General features: G+C 43.1%; 1 protein-coding gene across 8 annotated transcripts in view; it reads left to right on the top strand.

Annotated features, from left to right (window-relative positions):
• Positions 1–19,489, top strand: part of RAD54B (RAD54 homolog B) — a 121,955-nt gene that overhangs the window by 59,045 nt on the left and 43,421 nt on the right. For 7 of the 8 annotated variants that reach the window (XM_090040347.1, XM_090040346.1, XM_090040345.1 and 4 more), the window contains exon 4: positions 14,126–14,326. The exons of the other annotated variant lie outside the window; for it this stretch is intronic. In XM_090040347.1, the coding sequence (XP_089896473.1) occupies positions 14,126–14,326 (201 nt within the window). The remainder of the gene's footprint in view (positions 1–14,125; positions 14,327–19,489) is intronic. 8 annotated transcript variants of the gene reach the window in all.

The following is a 19,489-nucleotide window of genomic DNA, read 5'->3' as shown; positions in this document are numbered from 1 at the left end:
CTGCCTGCTACTGCCAGACAGTTGGTTTTAAACTTTGGGTAGACCAGGAATCAAAGGGTGGTGCAAATATACCAGGGCACCCCTCTGGATTTGTCCCTGAACTTTATATTGTATTACTTAAAAACATTTAAAATAGTGCACTGAGCTTTTAATTTCTTACTCTTACCTCATTTTATTTTAGAATTGTTTCATAAGCATTTTAGCGATGGATAATGATGATAATGTACTGCATTATTCTTTATCAACCTACAGATTTCAATTTTAATGTCTTTAATAAAATGTCATTGTATTCATCCTTTAGAGGACTTGGCTGTTTAGGACTGGTGCTTCTGAAACTTCTCTTGATCCCCAGACCACTTCCATGGAGTAAACAGAATTGTTGAGCCAGGCAGGATCTCTTTATTTCCAGACTTTCCAGGCATCCTAAAGAATTGGATCTTTTCTTCCTTGTATATTAAGCAAGGAGATGGAGAATTTAAGCAATCTCTTTTAAAGTAGTAGTTTCCCATTACTTCCTTGTGTTTGCGTGAAAAAGGGGACTATGCATTGAGATCTGTGCACTGTGCTTTTGGCTTGCTTTCCAAAAGAGTTGGGATGTTGTTCTGTGAGTTGTTGGGTATTGGCCGGGAGATGGATGCACTCCAAGTTACTGTTCCTTTTGAGGCAGGCAATTTTGCATTTGTTTGAAGCAGGGAATTTGTCATAGTTAGTCTTCTCTATGTCCTTTTTATTCTGGGATTATAAATATATGCTCTGAGCAGACTAGAAAATACATACATAAATAAGCTAGGCACTGACTTGTACCTGGCCACTCAAGGCAGGAATCGTGGGGAGGTCCCTTTCCAATGAGGCATCCAGAGATTCCCCAGTATGGACTCCAGAACAGAGCATAGGCTCATTATAGGAACTAGTACTACTATTCTTGAGTCCTATATTAAAAGTCTTATGTGGTCCAAAGAGGAGATGGGATAGATACCCTTTTCCCAAGACTAGTAGAGTCCAAAGACATTTGGAGGTTACTTTGTACTGAATTTCAAGCTCTTCTGAATAGAGGAGTTGAGACCCCTGAAATCAAAGGGTGTCATGTACACCTTTTGTTTTGCAGGTTGTAATGCATTAGCTGTGAAGTTAAGTCACACTGAAATAATATACCACTTCCCAAAAGCAAATCCCGGATTTGCCAAACCTAGCCTTGAATTCCCAGAAGGCTGGTAGGGAACCTACTTGACAGACAAAGCTCTTGCAATGTTGCATGGAAAGGTCTTAGCCTGGCAAGACTCTTGCGCTGAGGCAAGTCCATGTATTAATCCACTTGCTGAATACTTTATATACAGAAATTTTGTTGGTGAGAGGCATAATAGGCTCTTTGCTGCCCTGTGGATGAATGACAGAGCCTTCCAGAGTCTGTACTTAGTAATGCCAAGATTAACTAAAAGTAAGCAGTGTTCTGCTAGGATGGATGGCCACGCACCACAGCTTTAACTCTTTTCTCTCAAGACAGGTATCTGGACCTTTCTTTTTTATTCCCGAAGAGGCTAGCCTTTTTAAGGAGGAAATCTATCGGGAGATGTGGTTGGTTACTTCTGAGAATGAGATGAAGGGGAAATGTAAGAGTGATGTTGCAGCCATGATGATCTAGAAGTTATGCGAGAGGCAAACATTTCTTAGGGTGATATCTTTTATTGGAGCAACTGTGTAGTTGGGATAAAGTTAGACAAGCTTTTGAATGCAAGGCATTCTTCCTTGTGTCTGATCACAGTTGTTTTAACTGTACTTTGTCTGGCTTCATGCGGAATGTACTGGAAATATATTCACCTAATCGTGAATCCCTATTTACAGTTACGTTTTGAGACCTGTCAGACCATGTTAATCCATTTAGCGTGTTGAATTTTATATCAGTCTACTTACTTTTAGATTGTTAAGATATTCAGTTGAATTATACCCCTTTGCTTACAACTATGATCCACAAAAACATGGACCAGAAACCTTAGTGGTAAGACAAGAGAACTAAAAAAGTTAGGGTTCAGGTAGGCCACAAGATGAGATCCATATTATATTGCATTCTGTCAAATAAAGAAGAATGGGAACAAAAGTAAGTGATTTCGTTCCCTCGTTACTGGTATTCAGCTGAGTAGGATCTTACTCTATATCTGAAGACTTCCTAATATTCATCATTGTCCTTAGGTGATGAAATTTGTTCCTGACAACAATGTTTTATAATAAATTATTTAACATTAGGGTAATACAGTTTTAAGAGAAGGCTGTTTCCAAAAGTGTTTCTAAGATTTGGAAATGAGCTTGATACTGAAACTGCTTTAAGCAAAAATGCAGCAATTATTTTAAACACCTGTTTTTATCCCATTTAGTTATTCTAGTCTTCAAATATAAACAAAGCCCAAACAGGTTACATGCAATGTCTTCAGGGTGCATATTTTAAAGAGAAAATCTAATAGTCCTTCTTTCTCTCTCCTCTTCCCTCCCCTGTGTGTATGTGTACAACCTCTTGTACCATCACTTGCGGCATATGAGACTTAGCTGTAGTTATCTAGTTGCCATATATATTTATATAGCATATGTAGTTACGTAGCTGCCATATATATTTATAGTCGAGATTTGTATATATACATATGGCAGCTAGATAACTACAGCTAAGTCTCACATGCCACAAGTGCTAGTAGAAGAGCTTACAGTGGCCTAAAGAGTAGCAGAGCACCCGTGAGAATTTCACTTGAAACCAGACTGCTGGTGGAAACCAGCCACATGAGTGTGTGATATGCACTCTCTACATATAAAGTGTCAGCTCAGCATAAAAAATAGACAGGCTTTATACAAGGTAGAGCTTGTCCAATGCCGCTTGAATCTACGGCTCACAAGAGAGGTTCATGCTTATGAATTTGTATTGGCATCCATATGTAATTTAAAACTGTTTCCATTCTCTTGTAATGTAGAACGAGCAAAGGACGCATAATAAGCATCACTTAGCTTGATAGAGATGAATTCCCTCTCCCTGTCCCCTATGGCTCTATATACTTCCCTGGTGCAAGTTACAACTGAGGCACTAGATTTGGTGAGTTTGGGTATTAAATATTTTCTCTGCTTGAAGTACTGAATGGATGATATTTACATAGATAAGGCTTGTTGAATGTAAATGTACCTTGATATGAAAAGATTGCTCCTTACCCCTTCCAGAACATTAGCAGCTAGCCTGTAAATAATCATTACTGCATAACATGAAAAGTCTTGAAAACGTGAATCCTTCCATGTGCCTTCTTCCTGGGTAATCTCATAAATTTTAAACAGGTATGTTTAAATAATGTAGGCAGAACAGGAATGGATTGCATTTCATACACACTGCAGAGGATATGATGTTTTGTTGATTAATGTTCTTTAAAATATAAAGGAGAAATTAATATTTGATTTTCTAAGTCAATATTATTCAAGGCAATCACAGATTACTACTGACAGAATTTCCTTCAAACAGCCAATAAATACAATGAAACATATTTCACTTATGTATTAAAATAGATGTTAATACCAAGTATGCATAATCTTAAATCCCTATCTGCCTACTTTTTTTTCACCCAAATCTAAGAGTCTTTGGATTTCTGGAAATGGCTAGGATTGTTTTTCATAAATCACAGAAATATAGTTATTTTTATTAGTTCCGGGGGGGGACGGGGCGCAAATTGTTGCAAGTGATGCCTTATGCCTAGAGAATGCCAATGGGTGCATTTTCCAAGTGGCACACATGGAATTTGTTGCATGCTTCCCATTAACATTTAATGTGAATTACATACCTACATCTCTGAACTGTTTTGAAAAATGTTTTCCTTGACTAAGGAACTATTCACCCATGATTAAATATCATAAAAATGTTGTTCAGTTGCTGGGTACATATTAGTAATTTTGCTGAATGTTTTGCTCTTTCTGTAAATAGAAAAAATATATCAGAAATAAAACAATTATAAATGTGCATTTTGCACTAACATGGAAAAATATATGGATTTTATGGTATATATTTTAGTTTCTAAGTTATATCTCCTAATTTGTCTCTGAACAGCATTTGCTCTTTTATTTCTAACAAGATACAAGATGACTAACAGTGTGGACTAACTGCGAGACTAACATTTTAGGGTATATTGTAAGCAATCAATTTGGCTGGCATTTGAATGGGTTCAATATTTTATCTACATAATCTGGTTTACTGCACCGTCTGATGCCTGCAGCATTTCAGAATTGTCTATGATATTGCTTTTGCGTTTGATAAAAGGACTTGAACATCCCTTTCTGTAGACTTGGCTTAGTTATTGGTTATTAAAATTTAACCCAGGCACTTGGATTTCTAGACATTGTTTCCAGCATAAAATGAATGATTTAAAAGTCTTCCCTTCATCTGTCATTCCCACATTAAAGGCGTATCTTAAAGCTAAATGTTTTGCTAAAAGATGATATTATAATGGCTTAGTTTACAATTGCTGTAGTTACGTACATTTCAACGTTTCCATTATCATACACAAAAAAAGAGAGAGAGAGTCTTATTAAGGTTACAAAGTTGAGCACTCAAAAGTTAGTGCAGCCTTGTGCATCTTTAATTCAACCCCCTTGTTTCTGCCAGTGATACTCTTCAATTATATGAACTTACTTGTTCAGCAAGTAGCATGATTAATTTCCTCATGTGCTTTTCTGAAATCACTTTGATGTCTGAGTGCCACACAAACATTAATAAATGTATTTTCAGAACCCTCCTGTGAGGTGGGAGGGGAATAATAGTATTCCCATTTTACAAATTGGTAGCTGAGGCAAAGGGAGATTAAGGTCAGTAGAATATGCTAATAGTGGGAGCCCAGTTTCAGACTAGGGCATGATTTTTTTGGAATATGTGCCCTTGTTTAGCATTTAGTATATTTAGAGTGCTGCTCCCTCCCATTGACTTCAGTTACAGCTGTGAATGCTCAGTAGACCTTAATAGATCTTAGGTTGCCAACCTAGGCATTGAGCAAACAGAAGCATGCAATTAATGATCCCCTGTGAAAAGTTTGCCCAGTATCACATGGAAAGTCTGTAGTAGAGGCAGGCATAGAATCCAGTTCCCCAGAGTACAATCCATATATCTCATTCATAGGACCATAGTCTCTGTTGTAGTCTTCATTTTCACTAAACATTTTCTTTACCATCCTCATCTTCTCTGCATGTCTTCCAACAGCAGTGGCAAATGAAGAAGGGAGCAACAGATAACAGCCTCTTTCACAGCAGCACCGTGATTCATCAGTGCATGAATGAGACAGAATCCTGGGTAGGAGAAAATGAGGGTAACATAATTAAGTCATAAATGCACATGCACAGGGGTGCTGAATTAAGTTTGCATGGACAACAGAACTTATTTCATGTGCCGTATTGTATATACACAGATTGTAAGCAGGGTTGGAACCCTTGGTTGTGCGGCACAGAGAGAGCTCAAGAGGTCCCCTGAACAGAATGAGTAACTGATAGTCCTAATAGGCTGTCTTTCCCCATGTGGAGCCGAGTTAGGAATAGTGAGATTCTGGAATCTTGAGTTCCCTTTTAGACTCTGGAAGGGATGTTGCTTAACTCTATAGGCATAGACTTTTATACAATTGTCTCCCAAATTGGCTTCTCATTTCAATTCTAATTCTTTGCCCAGTCATTCCCACTGCCCCTACCACCAAAGGTTTTTTTTTGCCCAGCCAGTACACTACCCTTTTTTTCCTCATCTTATCTTATCAAATTCCAGTTTTCAGTCGTCCTTGACTTTCATAATTTCCACTGGGCTCTCCATTAAGCCTTGGTGTCCCTCCAGGTTTGTTGTCATGTGTCGGTTTCTCTTGCCCAGCAAATTCCAGTAAGCCTCCAGCAGTAGGTTCCTTGTTAGAATCATTTCTCTTCTTTCTAGCTACCTGTTCCATCCACTACACTAGTTCCTGATCCCAGTCTCTTCCCCCATGCTCCTCATCCAGTCTGTCTCCTCACCATTCCATCCTTAGTTCCTATTTTCCTTGGCCAAACAGTCCATTTCCATTCTTCCCAGCTCCACCAGTTTTCAGTTCCAGCCACCATTTTTGTTCTCCAATCTGTTCCCAGTGATACCTGAATAAAATTGGGAGATTTTATGCTGGGATGCCTAGCTTCTACAGGCAACACTAGAACCTGTGTATTGAAGGTGAGGCAGGTGCTAGGTCTTCTGTAATGCTGTAGCCAGCATTTGGCTCACAAATCCCTTTTTGGGAACTGTGAATTTAACCATGAGTGTGCAGAAAGGTGTGCTGCACATTCTGGACTGTGAATGAAGAATTCTAGATCTGTAATCCAAGCTTTTAACTTTTAAGCAAGTCATGTAACTTGCCTGTCTTGTTCTTATCTTCTGTAAAACGTCTCTTGTGTTGTAAGTAGAGCTGGTTAACATTAGCAACAGGTGCTGAAAATGAAAAGAGATAGTAAGTACTAACTCTTAGTCATAGTATTATTGTGAAGTTGCGGTCTATTTGCAAACTGAAAAATAAGGAAATATTCTTTCTCTTACAAAGTTATACAAAAGTATTCTGGAGATCCTGGATTAGTATTTGAAATACAATGTATGCACATTCCATGTATAAATACCCAACTAGAGTGCAAACAGCTGTTTCCTGAATCTGTATGCTGTTTTCATTTTGTCTCAACTTTTTTGATTTTTATTATGCAAGTGAACTAAAATAAAATCCATGTTATGCTTCAGAAAACAAGAAATTTGATCTCTGCCAAATAGACATTCTAAGAATGTATGTAGGGATGGATTCAATTCCAGTTTTGGACACACACAGGTGGCTCTTTGTAATGGAGACTGATCAAAATAATAGGTCCAAAAGGCTTTTTATTCTGGGATGTTTAAATGTCCATATCCTAACTTTTGGTTTCATCTCTCCTTTTTTTAGCATCCTGCGTGGCAGAATTAGAAGCATAGTTCTTACTCTTTTAAACTGTAATTCTTGCATTTAATCACTCCTTTTCTTGAGGGGTTTTCAAAGCTTCTTTAAGAAGATATGTATCAAGATATTATGCTGTTGGGGGAAACTAAGGCGTGGTTTGTTCTGTATAGTGTCACTAGGTGCCACTGGTAATGCGGCGCAGTCAGTGCAGCAGTGACTGCAGGAGGCACCATGCTAACACCATCCTCTGCAGCAATGTGAGGCTAACAAGGGGGCACAAACCTCATGAATGGAAAACTGCACCCCCCCACTACTTCTGGCCCTTCCCGGCCTCAGGAACAGACAGCAAGCTGGATGACCCATGTTTGTGGGATGCATCTTTGACATGTCGCATATTTGACACCTCTGCCTTTTGGGAACCCTACACTTAGGCAGCTACACTCAGCTGCAGATCCAATAAAGAATACATATTTCTTTTAAATTTTGCAGTTGTAATGGTCTAGGGCCCATTTTCCTTTCAGCACATTGGGAATAACCTGGCAGATTTATTCAGTCTTGCTCTAAACATGTTCATCAGAAACTGGTTAAACTAGTTTTGTCACTGGAATGTTTATTTTCTTTTGCCTCTCACATCCCATTTTTCTGTAAATCATCAACTCTGCAACAGTAGCTAGAATTTATCTTTGTATGGGATACATCTTGCTGATATACTGAAACTTAAGGATTTTCTGTCTCAACTACTGTAAATTTCCATTTGTATCGGCTTCCTAAATCCCTGTTGCCAGCCTGCATTTTAGAAGTTCTGAAACACTTCTATCGTATTCTTTCAGATCAGGAAGGAGGGCCACATTGCCTGTCAGAGCTTCTTAGAGGGAAAGAAGAGATTAGATTTTTCCAGAATGGAAAAACTTGTGGAGTAGAAAAATGAATGGGCTGATTTCTGGTCACTCTACAGTATATACATAGGTCCTGTTAATCAGTCTGTGTTAGCAATAATTACAAGTAACTGCAGAGCTTACAGTTTACCAGTGTAGCCTTGCATCCTGAGCAAAAGCAGATGTACTTAGACATCAGCTAGCCATAAGCAGTAATTTCACTATGCTGTACCCTGTACTCTTACGAAACACTCTCCCCCAGTTTCTGTGTGTAGTATCAGTCTCACCCCAAATACGTTATGTTCTTGATACTGTGCTTGCAAACACTGTGATGTTCTGCTGTTGCATTAGAACTTTGAAGTTAGATAAGGTAGATGAAAAACAAAATACGAAAAAATAATAGTCCATTTTTATTTTCCAAATTGAAAGTCAGGTTGTTTCATAGTTTCATAGTTTCATAGTAGCTAGAGTCGGAAGGGACCTAGGTAGATCATCAAGTCCGACCCCCTGCCTTGGCAGGAAAGAGCACCGGGGTCAGATGACCCCGGCAAGGTGCTCATCTAACTTCCTTTTAAAAATCCCCAGGCTAGGAGCCTGCACCACTTCCCCTGGAAGCCGGTTCCAGGCCCTAGCCGCCCTGACTGTGAAGTAGCGCCTCCTAATATCTAATCTAAACCTACCCTCCGCCAACTTGTGACCGTTATTCCTGGTCACTCCTGGCAGCGCACGGGGGAACAGGGACTCCCCCAATACCTGCTGATCCCCCCTGACCAGTTTGTAGCAGGCCACAAGGTCCCCCCTTAACCTTCTCTTGTGGAGGCTAAACAGGTTCAGGTCCCATAGCCTCTCCTCATAAGGCCTGCCCTGCTGACCCCTGATCATACGAGTGGCCCTCCTCTGGACTCTTTCCATATCGTCCACGTCCCTCTTGAAGTGTGGCGCCCAGAACTGGACGCAGTACTCCAGCTGTGGCCTGACCAGTGCCTCATAGAGGGCGAGGATCACCTCCCTGGACCTGCTCGAGATGCATCTGTGGACGCATGACAGGGTACGGTTGGCCTTCTTGACTGCCTCCCCACACTGCCGGCCCATGTTCATCATGGAGTCAATGACGACTCCAAGATCCTTTTCCGTCTCCGTGCTGGCAAGAGGGGAGTTCCCCAACCTGTAAGTGTGGTGCCGGTTCTTCCTCCCCATGTGCAACACCTTGCACTTATCAGTGTTAAACCCCATCCTATTCTCATCCACCCACCGTTGCAACCTGTCAAGGTCAGCTTGTAGCCTATTGTACCCTTCTAGTGCACCCACATCCCCCCACATCTTAGTGTCATCAGCAAACTTGAACAGGGTGCTTTCTACCCCCTCATCCAAGTCACTGATGAAGATGTTGAACAGTGCGGGCCCGAGGACCGAGCCCTGCGGAACCCCACTGCCCACGTCCTTCCAGGTCGAGAAGAACCCATCCACTACCACCCTCTGGGTGCGGCCCTCCAACCAGTTGGTGACCCATTTGACTGTGTGGGCATCGACACCACAGTCTCCCAGCTTTTTGATGAGGACAGGGTGAGAGACAGTGTCGAAAGCCTTCCGGAAGTCCAGAAAGACTACATCCACAGCAACCCCTGCGTCTAATGATTTGGTGACCTGATCGTAAAAGGCCACCAGGTTGGTCTGACAAGACCTGCCACTGATGAACCCATGTTGGTTGCCCCTGAGCATGCATTCCCCCGCAAGGCCCTCCTGGATGTGTGCCAGGATAATTTTTTCAAAGAGCTTACCCGGGATTGAGGTAAGACTAACTGGCCTGTAATTTCCCGGGTCCTCTTTTTTTCCCTTTTTGAAGATAGGGACCACATTGGCCCTCTTCCAGTCCTCCGGCACCTCACCAGAGCACCACGAGTGCTCATAGAGCCGCGCCAGGGGTCCCGCAATGACCTTGGCCAGTTCCTGTAGAACCCTAGGGTGAAGATCGTCTGGACCAGCGGACTTGAACACGTCCAGCCTCTCCAGAAGTACCCTAACTAACTCCTCGCTAACCCCTGGCCCAGGCGTGTCTCTCCCGGGGCCCGAGGGGGGCCCAGCAGGAAGGTGGGTGAACTGGTCCCTACTTAGGAAGACAGAGGCAAAGAAATCGTTAAATATGTTAGCTTTGTCATCTGGCGTGACGACTAAGTTGCCCATCGTGTCCTGCAGGGGCCCCACATTACCCGGGACCCGCTTTTTACCCCCTATGTATTTGAAGAAGGACTTCTTATTGTCCTTAATCCGGGAGGCTAGTCCTATCTCCATCTCTGCCTTGGCCTTCCTGACTGCCCCCCTACATCCTCGGGCGACTGTAACATAGTCCTTCTTGGTGATGACCCCATCCCTCCATTGGGTGTATGCCTCCCTTTTAGCAAGGAGACATTCCCGGATGCTCCTAGTGAGCCATGGGGGTTTATGTGCCCTCCTGCTCCCTTTGACCCTTGTTGGGATTACCTCCCTTTGGGCATGGAGGATCGTCTCCTTAAGGAGCAACCACTCACCTTGGACATCTGGCTCCCTTCCCCTCTGGGTCCTCAGCGCTTCCCCAACGATCCTCCTTAGCTTGTTGAAGTCAGCCCTCCTAAAGTCTAGGGCTGTTGCCTTGCTGCAGCCCTTTGCCACCTTACGCTGGATGGTGAATTCCAGCAAGCGATGATCACTGTCTCCCAGGTGGCCCATCACCCGCAGCCCCCTCACCAGGTCATCACCCGTGGCCAGCACCAGGTCCAACAAGGCGTCTCCCCTGGTGGGGCTGTGCACCTCCTGGGTTAGATGGAGGTCCTGCACTCTGGCTAAGAACCGAGTGTATGTGTTGTATGTGAGTAAACAAACAGCTGATGATGTATAGATGTATAGATTCATTTTATAATTTTAACGATCGCTGGAATTAACATCTAGAAAGGTGCAAATATTTGGTGGTATTTGATGATTTTTAACTTAATGCCTAGAGGCATAAAAAGTTACCTGCCAACCAAGCCAGATGTCTTAAAATTTTTCATACTACATTGTACTGCATGATAACCACAAGGAAAATATTCTGTGTGTTGTAGAAGCAAACTTAAATTGGGTATTTCCTATATGTAGATTTTGGTACCAGTTTAGAAGATTGATTTGAGGAATTTTTGTCACTGAGTGTATGAATGGCATATAGAATTACTGAGGGTTGAATGCTTTAGGGACGCTTCTCTACACAAATCATGTTTCCCTATCTGTTGTTATTTTCTTAAGCAAATAGCTTGTGTCAAGTATTTGAAAGATCACAACTGGCCCGGGAGCTAATTAAACAATGATTCACATCAAGAACACCTGTCTAGACATATAAGTAGAATCCACAGGGGAAAATTTAGTGACCATGAAGGCAACCTCAAGGGTCAGTGAACTCATCTGTAAGGTTACTGTAAAATAAAGGGAACCAATGTTCATCTGTTAGGAGATGTTCACCCTCCAGGGGAGGAGGAAGAAATTCTGCTGCTAAAAGTCCCCAGTTCTTGCAAAAATATAGATTTGAAATCATGAGCAACAATTGGAATCTGCTTGTTAACGCATGCTAATCTGTTTCACAACCACAGGGATGGTAATTCTCTATTTGCTTTACTGAACCACTAATAAATACAGGAATTTGAAACAGAACAAAGTTCAGTCTTTTTGTGTTTTCTCTAGCCCTTGTTGACATAGGATTTCATCAATGAATGGATATTTACTACTTCTAAAATCTATAATGCTTAAGTGTTGGTCAGTTGGTAGGTGTCTGTCTTTCCTAGCTGGTACTGAATCAGTGCCCCTGGGGAGAGTTAAAGGCCATTTATACTGTAGTTGGGCTCAGACTAACTCCCACCCCGCCAAGTCCCATGTCCCTACTGCTTGTGGTATGGCACTTCGCTACTTTTGCAAGAGTGCTGTATGGTAGAAGTTATTGTTTAGAGGTGTTTCCTTACTTGGAATGCTGTGGAGGTTGCAAGATGGTCCTCAGGTCAGTTAGAGAGACTGAAGGACTGCAGAAGCTTGCTTACAGCTCCATGGTAAAACTTGTTGTTTTAGTTCTTCTCACCTATGTGTAGATCTTCTCATCTATTCCTATGTTTATTGAACCCAGTGATCACTGCAAGTACAAGAGTTCGTTCTTCTTTGCTGACTGAATTTCTATCCAACATCACCATTAAATACTGTTTTCAAGTAGGAACAAGTTGCATTTCCCCACTTCTGGTTGTCATATAGTATTGCTTTGAACTGTTCAGCAGCTCCTGTGTTTGTACCATAAGGGTGGAAGTACTTCTACAGCTGACAAACTGATCAACGTGGATAGATTATGGGCCTGAGCATGCAAAGAAATCCACCTGTAATGGAATCCCATGTACTTTGGGAGTTCTGCATGCAAGGCAGCTCCACTGAAGTGGAAGTCTGAGACTAAAATGGAGGGCTGAAGTGGAGGACAGAAACCAAAATACATAGTTTCAAAGAGAAAATTGCTATAAATAAAATATTACAAAGGCATAAAATTATGTTAACATTATTAATTAACACTATCCTGAAAATTGTATTCATTTTAGGTAGATGGCTTCTTTAGGCTGTGGACATGCCTTACTGCTATGTGCCTGTACTGTATTCCACTACACAACAGTAGTTTTAAGCAGTAACTGTGGACAGAAACTGTAGCATGGACAGTTGACATAGCACTGCAGTGGGGTCTGCTGTAATGCTCTGTTCTCTCTCACTCCACAGAGGAAGGGGAGAGTGCTTCGTTCCCTGCTAGCCTGCAGGGCCTGCTGCTGTTCTGGCCCCACACACTTTTGCTTGGGGATCCTCCCACTACACCATGGCAGCAGGGACTAGTGGTGCTGTCTCTACAGTAGTGGTGGCAAGGAGGGCTGCCTCTTCTGTGAAGGCAGCCTAAATAGGTGCTGCCACTGGGAGCAGCAGAAGCTGTTAAACACAGCTCCCCTCCACCCACTAGGATAGTAGGGAGAGAGGAGAGCTGCTCTCCTAACCCCCTGCCATTCCTCTGGACAGAAGGGAAGATGCCTGACACTTGCTGCTCCAAGACCGGGTACTTGCCAGAAGTCCTCTTCCCTGTGGGGAGTGGGCAGAAATTCTTCTTCCACCCTTGTCAACCCTTTAGCTGGCAGGAGGGCTGTCCTTGATAGCTGTGGGGCAGCAGTTACCAGCTCATCACTGGGATCTTGTCCCCCCACTTCTCCCCACTATCAGCAGGGGCGAGGGCAGGCTGTCAGTGATCAGTCTCCCTTAGGGATGGGTAGTAAAGGAGCTGCACCATATTGCACATCTCTGCTCCAGCCAGGTGGTTCTGCACACGTGTGTGGCACTGTAGGGTTTTTTTTTTTTAGACCAATGAACTTATGTTCAGTGCCCTAATTGTGTTCTGATAATTTTTTTAGTAAAATATCGGAAGTGATGAATAGGTTGTTTAATTGCATTCTGTCAGGTTGTTATTACCCATGCTTTCTGTCTAAGTAGCAGCATTTATTAAATGAGTTTCTTAAATCTCAGTCTTTCATATAAGCAGAGTTTTTAAAAATCATATCTGTGTGGTGCTGAATCCCAGATGAAATCAAGGAGCAAGTTGATTAAGACTTAAACTGGCATACAAGGGAGTATTAATGAAAATTAGTCTGATTCTCACTTTGATGTTGTGCAGGTGAAGAAAAGTTTTAGATATTCCTTGAGATAATGCTATAGATTTCACTATTACCTGACTCATTTCAAACCAGTAACTCATGGAAATTATACATTCTTAGTTCTTATCTCATATAGCCGTTGTCTACTATATTGTAAATCGTTATTGTTGTTAACCTGATTATCTCATATTAACTTACATCCATGGTGGTTATAAATAGCTGCAGAGCCAAATGAATGACAGTGCTAGACTAGTAATGCTTGATTCATACCTTTGTGGAACTCCCAACTCCATCTCATCTGAGACTATACTTTTATTTCTGCTTGCTTTTCCTCTTGTTCTTGCATTATTTCAAAGCTTTCCTTTTTCTTTTCTCCACTCTTGCCTTTTCTATGTAACACTTACAACTACTTCTTTTTTAATGCACCAATAACTGCACTCTGCTTCAAAACTCTTCCTTGAAAATTTCATAAGGTCAGGTTCTCTCTGAAGTGCCATCTCCTGTTCCATTTCAGTCTGAATGATGTAACCTCTTTCTGAATTTTAAGGTAAGCTACTCAGGATATGGACTGCATCACCTTATGTGGGACAAACACTGGTTGTACTTGTTTAAAAATAAATCTATCGATCATTAGAGAGCTTTAGATGCATTTAATTGTTTTGCCTCTTTTTAGACCCAGTGCATGTTGAAGCACCAGAAGTTGCAAGGTGCAAAGAAGAGCAGGAGGAGCCTGACTGCTTTACTAAATATTTTAGTGTTGTATGGTGTAAAGCTTCAAAGAAAAAACACAAGAAGTGGGAAGGTGATGCTGTTCTTATTGCAAAAAGGAAGTCTCTGGTGCTGAAAGACATGGAAGGAAAGGACATTGGAAAAGGTATTTTACACTGTACACATTTGTAACTTAGTATTGGCCTAAAGTAAATGTGTGCTTGAATAAAGTGAAATTAGGCTGTTTGCTGTGGAGGAGTGGCTTGTAACCAGGGAGAAATGCATCAGTGATCATCAGGCTTAAGGCTGAGCTTCTGTTTGAATGTATTTCTTGTTACTGTTCTTGTCACAGGTCTTGGAGTAACTGAGATTGAGTCTATTTTTCAACTACAGTTAAGTGGTTGACAATATTATCATAAAGGGAAGAGTTAATTTTTCCAGCCAATCCAAAATCAACAGAATAGCAATTTTGAGTCTTACAATCTTAGCAGATGTTAAGCTAGAAGACTTTGATTTGATATTGAGTTAAAATAAAGCAGAGGGGTAAAGGCTATAGTCACTTAGCTCAAGGGCAGTTATTTTTGCCTGAAAGGCAAGAAACAATTTAATTTGCTAAACCAAAGCAATCTATTTAGGAAGAAACTGGTTTAATGTGTTGCTACAAACCCAATTTGGTTTGATTTTAGTGCAGAAATGTCTGTCCTTTAATATTTTGTTAGAGTCCTAACATTGCAAACTTTGCTGCTACTACCAGGGCCAAGCAATTTGATTTGCACATCAGTCCTGAACATACAAACCAATTTAAATTAATTTATATCAAAGCTCTATCTACAGATAAGCTTAGTTTAAGGCGTGGGGAGAGAAGTGACTGAAGTGTATCGAGAAAGAGGTTAGTTTGAAGTCGGGCAGAAGGCAAGGTACCTTATAGACTAACTAAATCAGATGTATATCATAAGCTTTGAGTAACATAAGCTACTGCTGACAAAAGTTTCTGCTATACACCTGTGGTTTAGTTAACTTGTAAGGTACAAATCTACCCTGGCTTCTGTCTGAAATGTATCAAACAAGTCCTGTTGTTAGATCAGTAACACTTAAACAGCCATAAAGCACAGGGTCTACAGCAGTGGGGTCAACCTTTTGAACAGGCATGCAACAAATACTTACCTTAAGTGCCACTCCTATCATTTTCCTTTACCTGATATCCTGGTCAGCCTTCTGCTCCCTACTTAGGGCTGTGTGAAGCTTTAGTAGCCGATTCGATTTGGAGGAGATTTGGCCTAGTTTTGCAGCCGAATTTCCAAATTGAATTGGGGAATTCGGAAGGTTTGCAGGAAACAGAAACTGAGAAGAGGGAGGGGGATTGGGTGATTTTTCTGTATATGGAAAGTCTGAGAGGTGGGGAAAGACTGCTCTGATATTGACATCTGTAGCTGGCCAGTGACTGTGATCTTGCTCCGAGTTCCCTTCCAATCACAGTGCTCTTGGAGAGGGATGTAGAAACAACATAAAGCTGTGTCTAGAGTGATTTGTGCCTATTGTGACCTGTGTCTCTCTTGGAGCAGCAGTGTCTGAAAGGCGTCTCTTGCTAGCTAGTCTTTCTTGTAAGTTGTATCCAATCCTTTCCTACTTACACTTGCCTACAATCCCTATTGTTATCCCTATTCATTCCTTTCAACTTATTCTTCCCCCAAAATCCTTATATTCTTTCCCCCCACAAAAAGAAATCTGTGTTTTTCCTGACAGTATGCTACAACTATGCAGGAAAGCACAACATATATTACACACACATTTTGCAGCCCGCCAAACATTATGAAGCATGCTGGAAAGGCGAGTGCCAGGTCTTCTGGTGGGGGGTTGAGGGGGCAAAGGGAGAGCTGTAAGTTCCCTCCCACCCCAAATATAGACGCACTGTCTTTCTGGGCAGCAGTGAGTCTTCTGCTGCTAGTGAGAGCAAGGATGTGCTAGCAGTACCTGCACCACCACTAACACCACTAACCAGCAGCAGCATGACATTCTCCACCCCAGTTTCAGTTCCCAGCGTGAGCCTCTCATTGCCAAAGGAGGAGCTAGATCTGGAAGCAGAGGAGCTGAGGGCCATAGCAAAGGAAATTCTGGGGAAGGAGGGAGAATCTGAGTTTGTGTGCCACAAACCCGTCAAAGTTCCCCTAGAGGCAGGTCTCCTTCTCTGGAATGCACTTCAGAGGAGGTTGTGGGGGCAGGTTGCTCAGCTGCTCCTGTTGTTGTGCCTCTGCCTGTTGAGGAGGGGAATAAGGCAGGATCCCCACCCTCAACCCAGAAGCGGGTACATAGTGTAGTGTGGGATCATTTTGAGGTGGCACATGATCCCAGGCATGCTACCTGCCAGCACTGCCAAAGGCAGATCAGCTGCGGCAAAACATGAAACACCTCACCACCACAGCAATGCTGCTGCATCTCAGGAGACAGCACCCCCTTGCCCTCGTTCTTCCTCAGCCTGGCACCAGTGGGAGCATGCCCAAAAAGAAGTCCCCCTCTCGCTTCAAAGCCCCTGTCCCCAAGAAGCAGAGGCAGGCCACCTTGGACCATTGGGGGAAAGGCAGAGACAAAGCGGGGGGGACGTGTTCTGAAGGTGAGCAAGGTCAACCGAAGCATTGGGGAATGCTTGGTCTGGATGGCCAGCCCTTCTCTTTTGTTCAGCGTCCAGGGTTCAGGCAGCTCATGGTGCTCATGGCCCCATTATATCAAGTGCCCGCATGTGCCATCTTTAGCAGGATGGTGGTGCCCTCCCTGTATGAGGCATTCAGGGAGTACTTGAGGGAGGAGCTGCAGAAGATGTCTGGAGCAGCTGGGGTGAAGATCATACTGACCTCTCCCTCAGAGCACTGATGCCATCAGTCAGAATGTTGGTGGGCTCTCTGTCAAGCAGAGGTGATGGATGGGTCCCATACAGCAAGGAAGATCATGGTGGCCACAAACTGCATGGTGCAGGGGTGGCTTGTTGGGCAGGGTGAGCTCACCCGCGGGTTCATGGTTACCGAAAACAGGGCCAATATGGTCAACTATGAAACTATGAAAGCAGTGTGGCACACAAGTTGCACCTCATTGTCAGGGGACAGGGCTTCCAGTGATAGCGTCATCACTATCATCCAGCTTATTTTGAAATGCAAGAAGGTGGCAGGATACTTCCACTGGAGCATCAAGCGGGACAAACAGGCAGAGCTGAGCATCCCACAGCACAAAATCATGCAGGATGTGGAGACTTGTTGGAACTCCACATACCTGGTGTTGGAAAGGCTGGCTGAGCCACAGAAGGCCTTAGTTCAGGGAAATTGGGATCAGCAGCCTCCTAAAACTGAGTGGGATACCATCTCCCAGATCTTGGTTGTCCTCAAGCTGGTCCTCAAGGCCACTGAAAGCCTCAGCGCTGGCGATGTCGTCCTTAGCCAGGTAATCCCCGTAGTGAAGGAGCTTGAGAAAGAAATGGAGAAGTTCCAGGAGATCAGTGTTCCTGGCTGGGCAAACCACTTTCACATGAGATACAGGCACTGGTGAAGCAGCTGAAGGAGGGCATCAAAAAATGGCTGTATCCGTTTTGGTCTAGTATGGTTCACATGCTGGTGGAAATGTGTAACCCAAGGGTGAAGAGGAGCATCTGCAACAGCAAAACCCTTGATCACTAGACAGAGGTGCTGGTGAACAGAGTCAGGAAGGCAGAAGGGCACGTGGAAGAGGGAGATCCACTTTGCTGTGCCAGTACTCCAACCACAAACCAATCTCCTCCACCACAGCTGCTGCCAATGTGGGCCTAGAGCATGGCTTCAATGTTGGGGTCCAGAGGCACCAGATAAGTAGCCACCAGCACCTCCACACTACCTATTTTGGCAAGGACATGGAGCTGCTGCACTGCAACCGTTTGGCCTATTGGGCAACCCGCAGCCAGGTGTGGCAGGATCTGGCCATGGTTGCCTGGGAATACCTGTTTGTCCACTGACCAGTGTTCCAAGTGAGAGAGTATTCAGCATTGCTGGAGATTTTGTGACACCCCACTGCACCTCCTTGGATCCTGGTTTCATGGAGCAGCTGTTATTCCTGAAGGTGCTGGGATTTTGCTTTTAACAGTTTGAGGTGCACTTTCACAGAAACCCCAGCACCTGTCTGTTTTAAACTTGGCAAGCTTCATGCCCTCAAAAGGGGCTACCATCCTTGCTGTTTTCATCTGAATCTGCAAAAAAATGACAAAGTTATAGGTATTTTAGTGATTCCCCATTATAGTCTAGGGCTGGCTCTGAATCGGCGTCGAATCTCTGAATAGGAATTGGCCAAATTGAATCAGGACAGTGATCTGAATCACCGAATCGAATCACTGTCCCTTCAAATTGGCTGAATCCAAAGCGAATGCTTGCTGCTTCTTACAGGCCTACTCCCCAACCAAGCTGCTAGTTTTCTTTCTGCGATCTGCCCTTTGCACCCAGCCTTATCTGATGCTCTGCTTTCTGCTCTCTGCCCTGTCTGCCACTGTACTTCCTGTACCCTCCCCAGTGTGCCACACACCCAGAGGTTTCCTTTGCCACTTGTTGCACCCATGCTACAGGTTGGCCACTCCTGGTCTACAGGATGTAAACAGTATTTCCAAATATCAAGCTCCAGAAAGCTAAAGCTTTATATAAAGCTAACATGTACTCTCCTAGAGTACTTTACACATGTCTTGAGTAAAGATGAAAAGGGAAGTATAATGGATCCAGTGTCCCTGCACTCATTTTTTTCTCTCCTTTCTCTCTCTCTTTTTTTCTCTCTCTCATCACAACATGCTTAGCAAAAAAAAATGCACAAGAACAAAGGTAGTATATGAAGTTTTTTTATTGTCACCAGGTTTAGAATTTTTAGGAAACCTGGTATTTACTGTAAAATATAAAACAACCCCCTCAAAACCCCTTAGCATTTATGATTATTGATTATATTAATATGCAGGGCATCCTGCCATGTACCCCCCACCCCGGTTTCATTTTTTTGATGTACTGGCATTCCAGCACCTTACAAGGTAGACACTGGATGTATTTAGGCAGTCTGGCTAAAAATGTTGCCTACTAGGGGTGTGCGAAGCGGGCTGTATTCTATTTGGATTTGGATTTGGATTCAGCCCGATTCGGGAAACAGTGATTTGATTCACTGATTTGGATCACTGTCCTAGTTTGATTCGCCCGAATCTGAATATTCAGTTCTGATTAGAAGAATCAAGGATTTGGCCATAGACACGGCTTTATATGTTTTTTCTACATACCTCGAGGTACCAGGCACGGCTTGTGAACATGGAGATGGTGGGGCAGATGGACCATCCCACAGGAGCGTGGGG

This window comes from Crocodylus siamensis, chromosome 3 (assembly GCF_052110815.1).
Source record: "Crocodylus siamensis isolate JL-2025a chromosome 3, ASM5211081v1, whole genome shotgun sequence".
In the NCBI taxonomy this organism is placed as follows: Eukaryota; Metazoa; Chordata; order Crocodylia; family Crocodylidae; genus Crocodylus; species Crocodylus siamensis.
The sequence above is the reverse complement of the archived record's forward strand: the minus strand, read 5'-3'. Positions and strand labels throughout refer to the sequence as shown.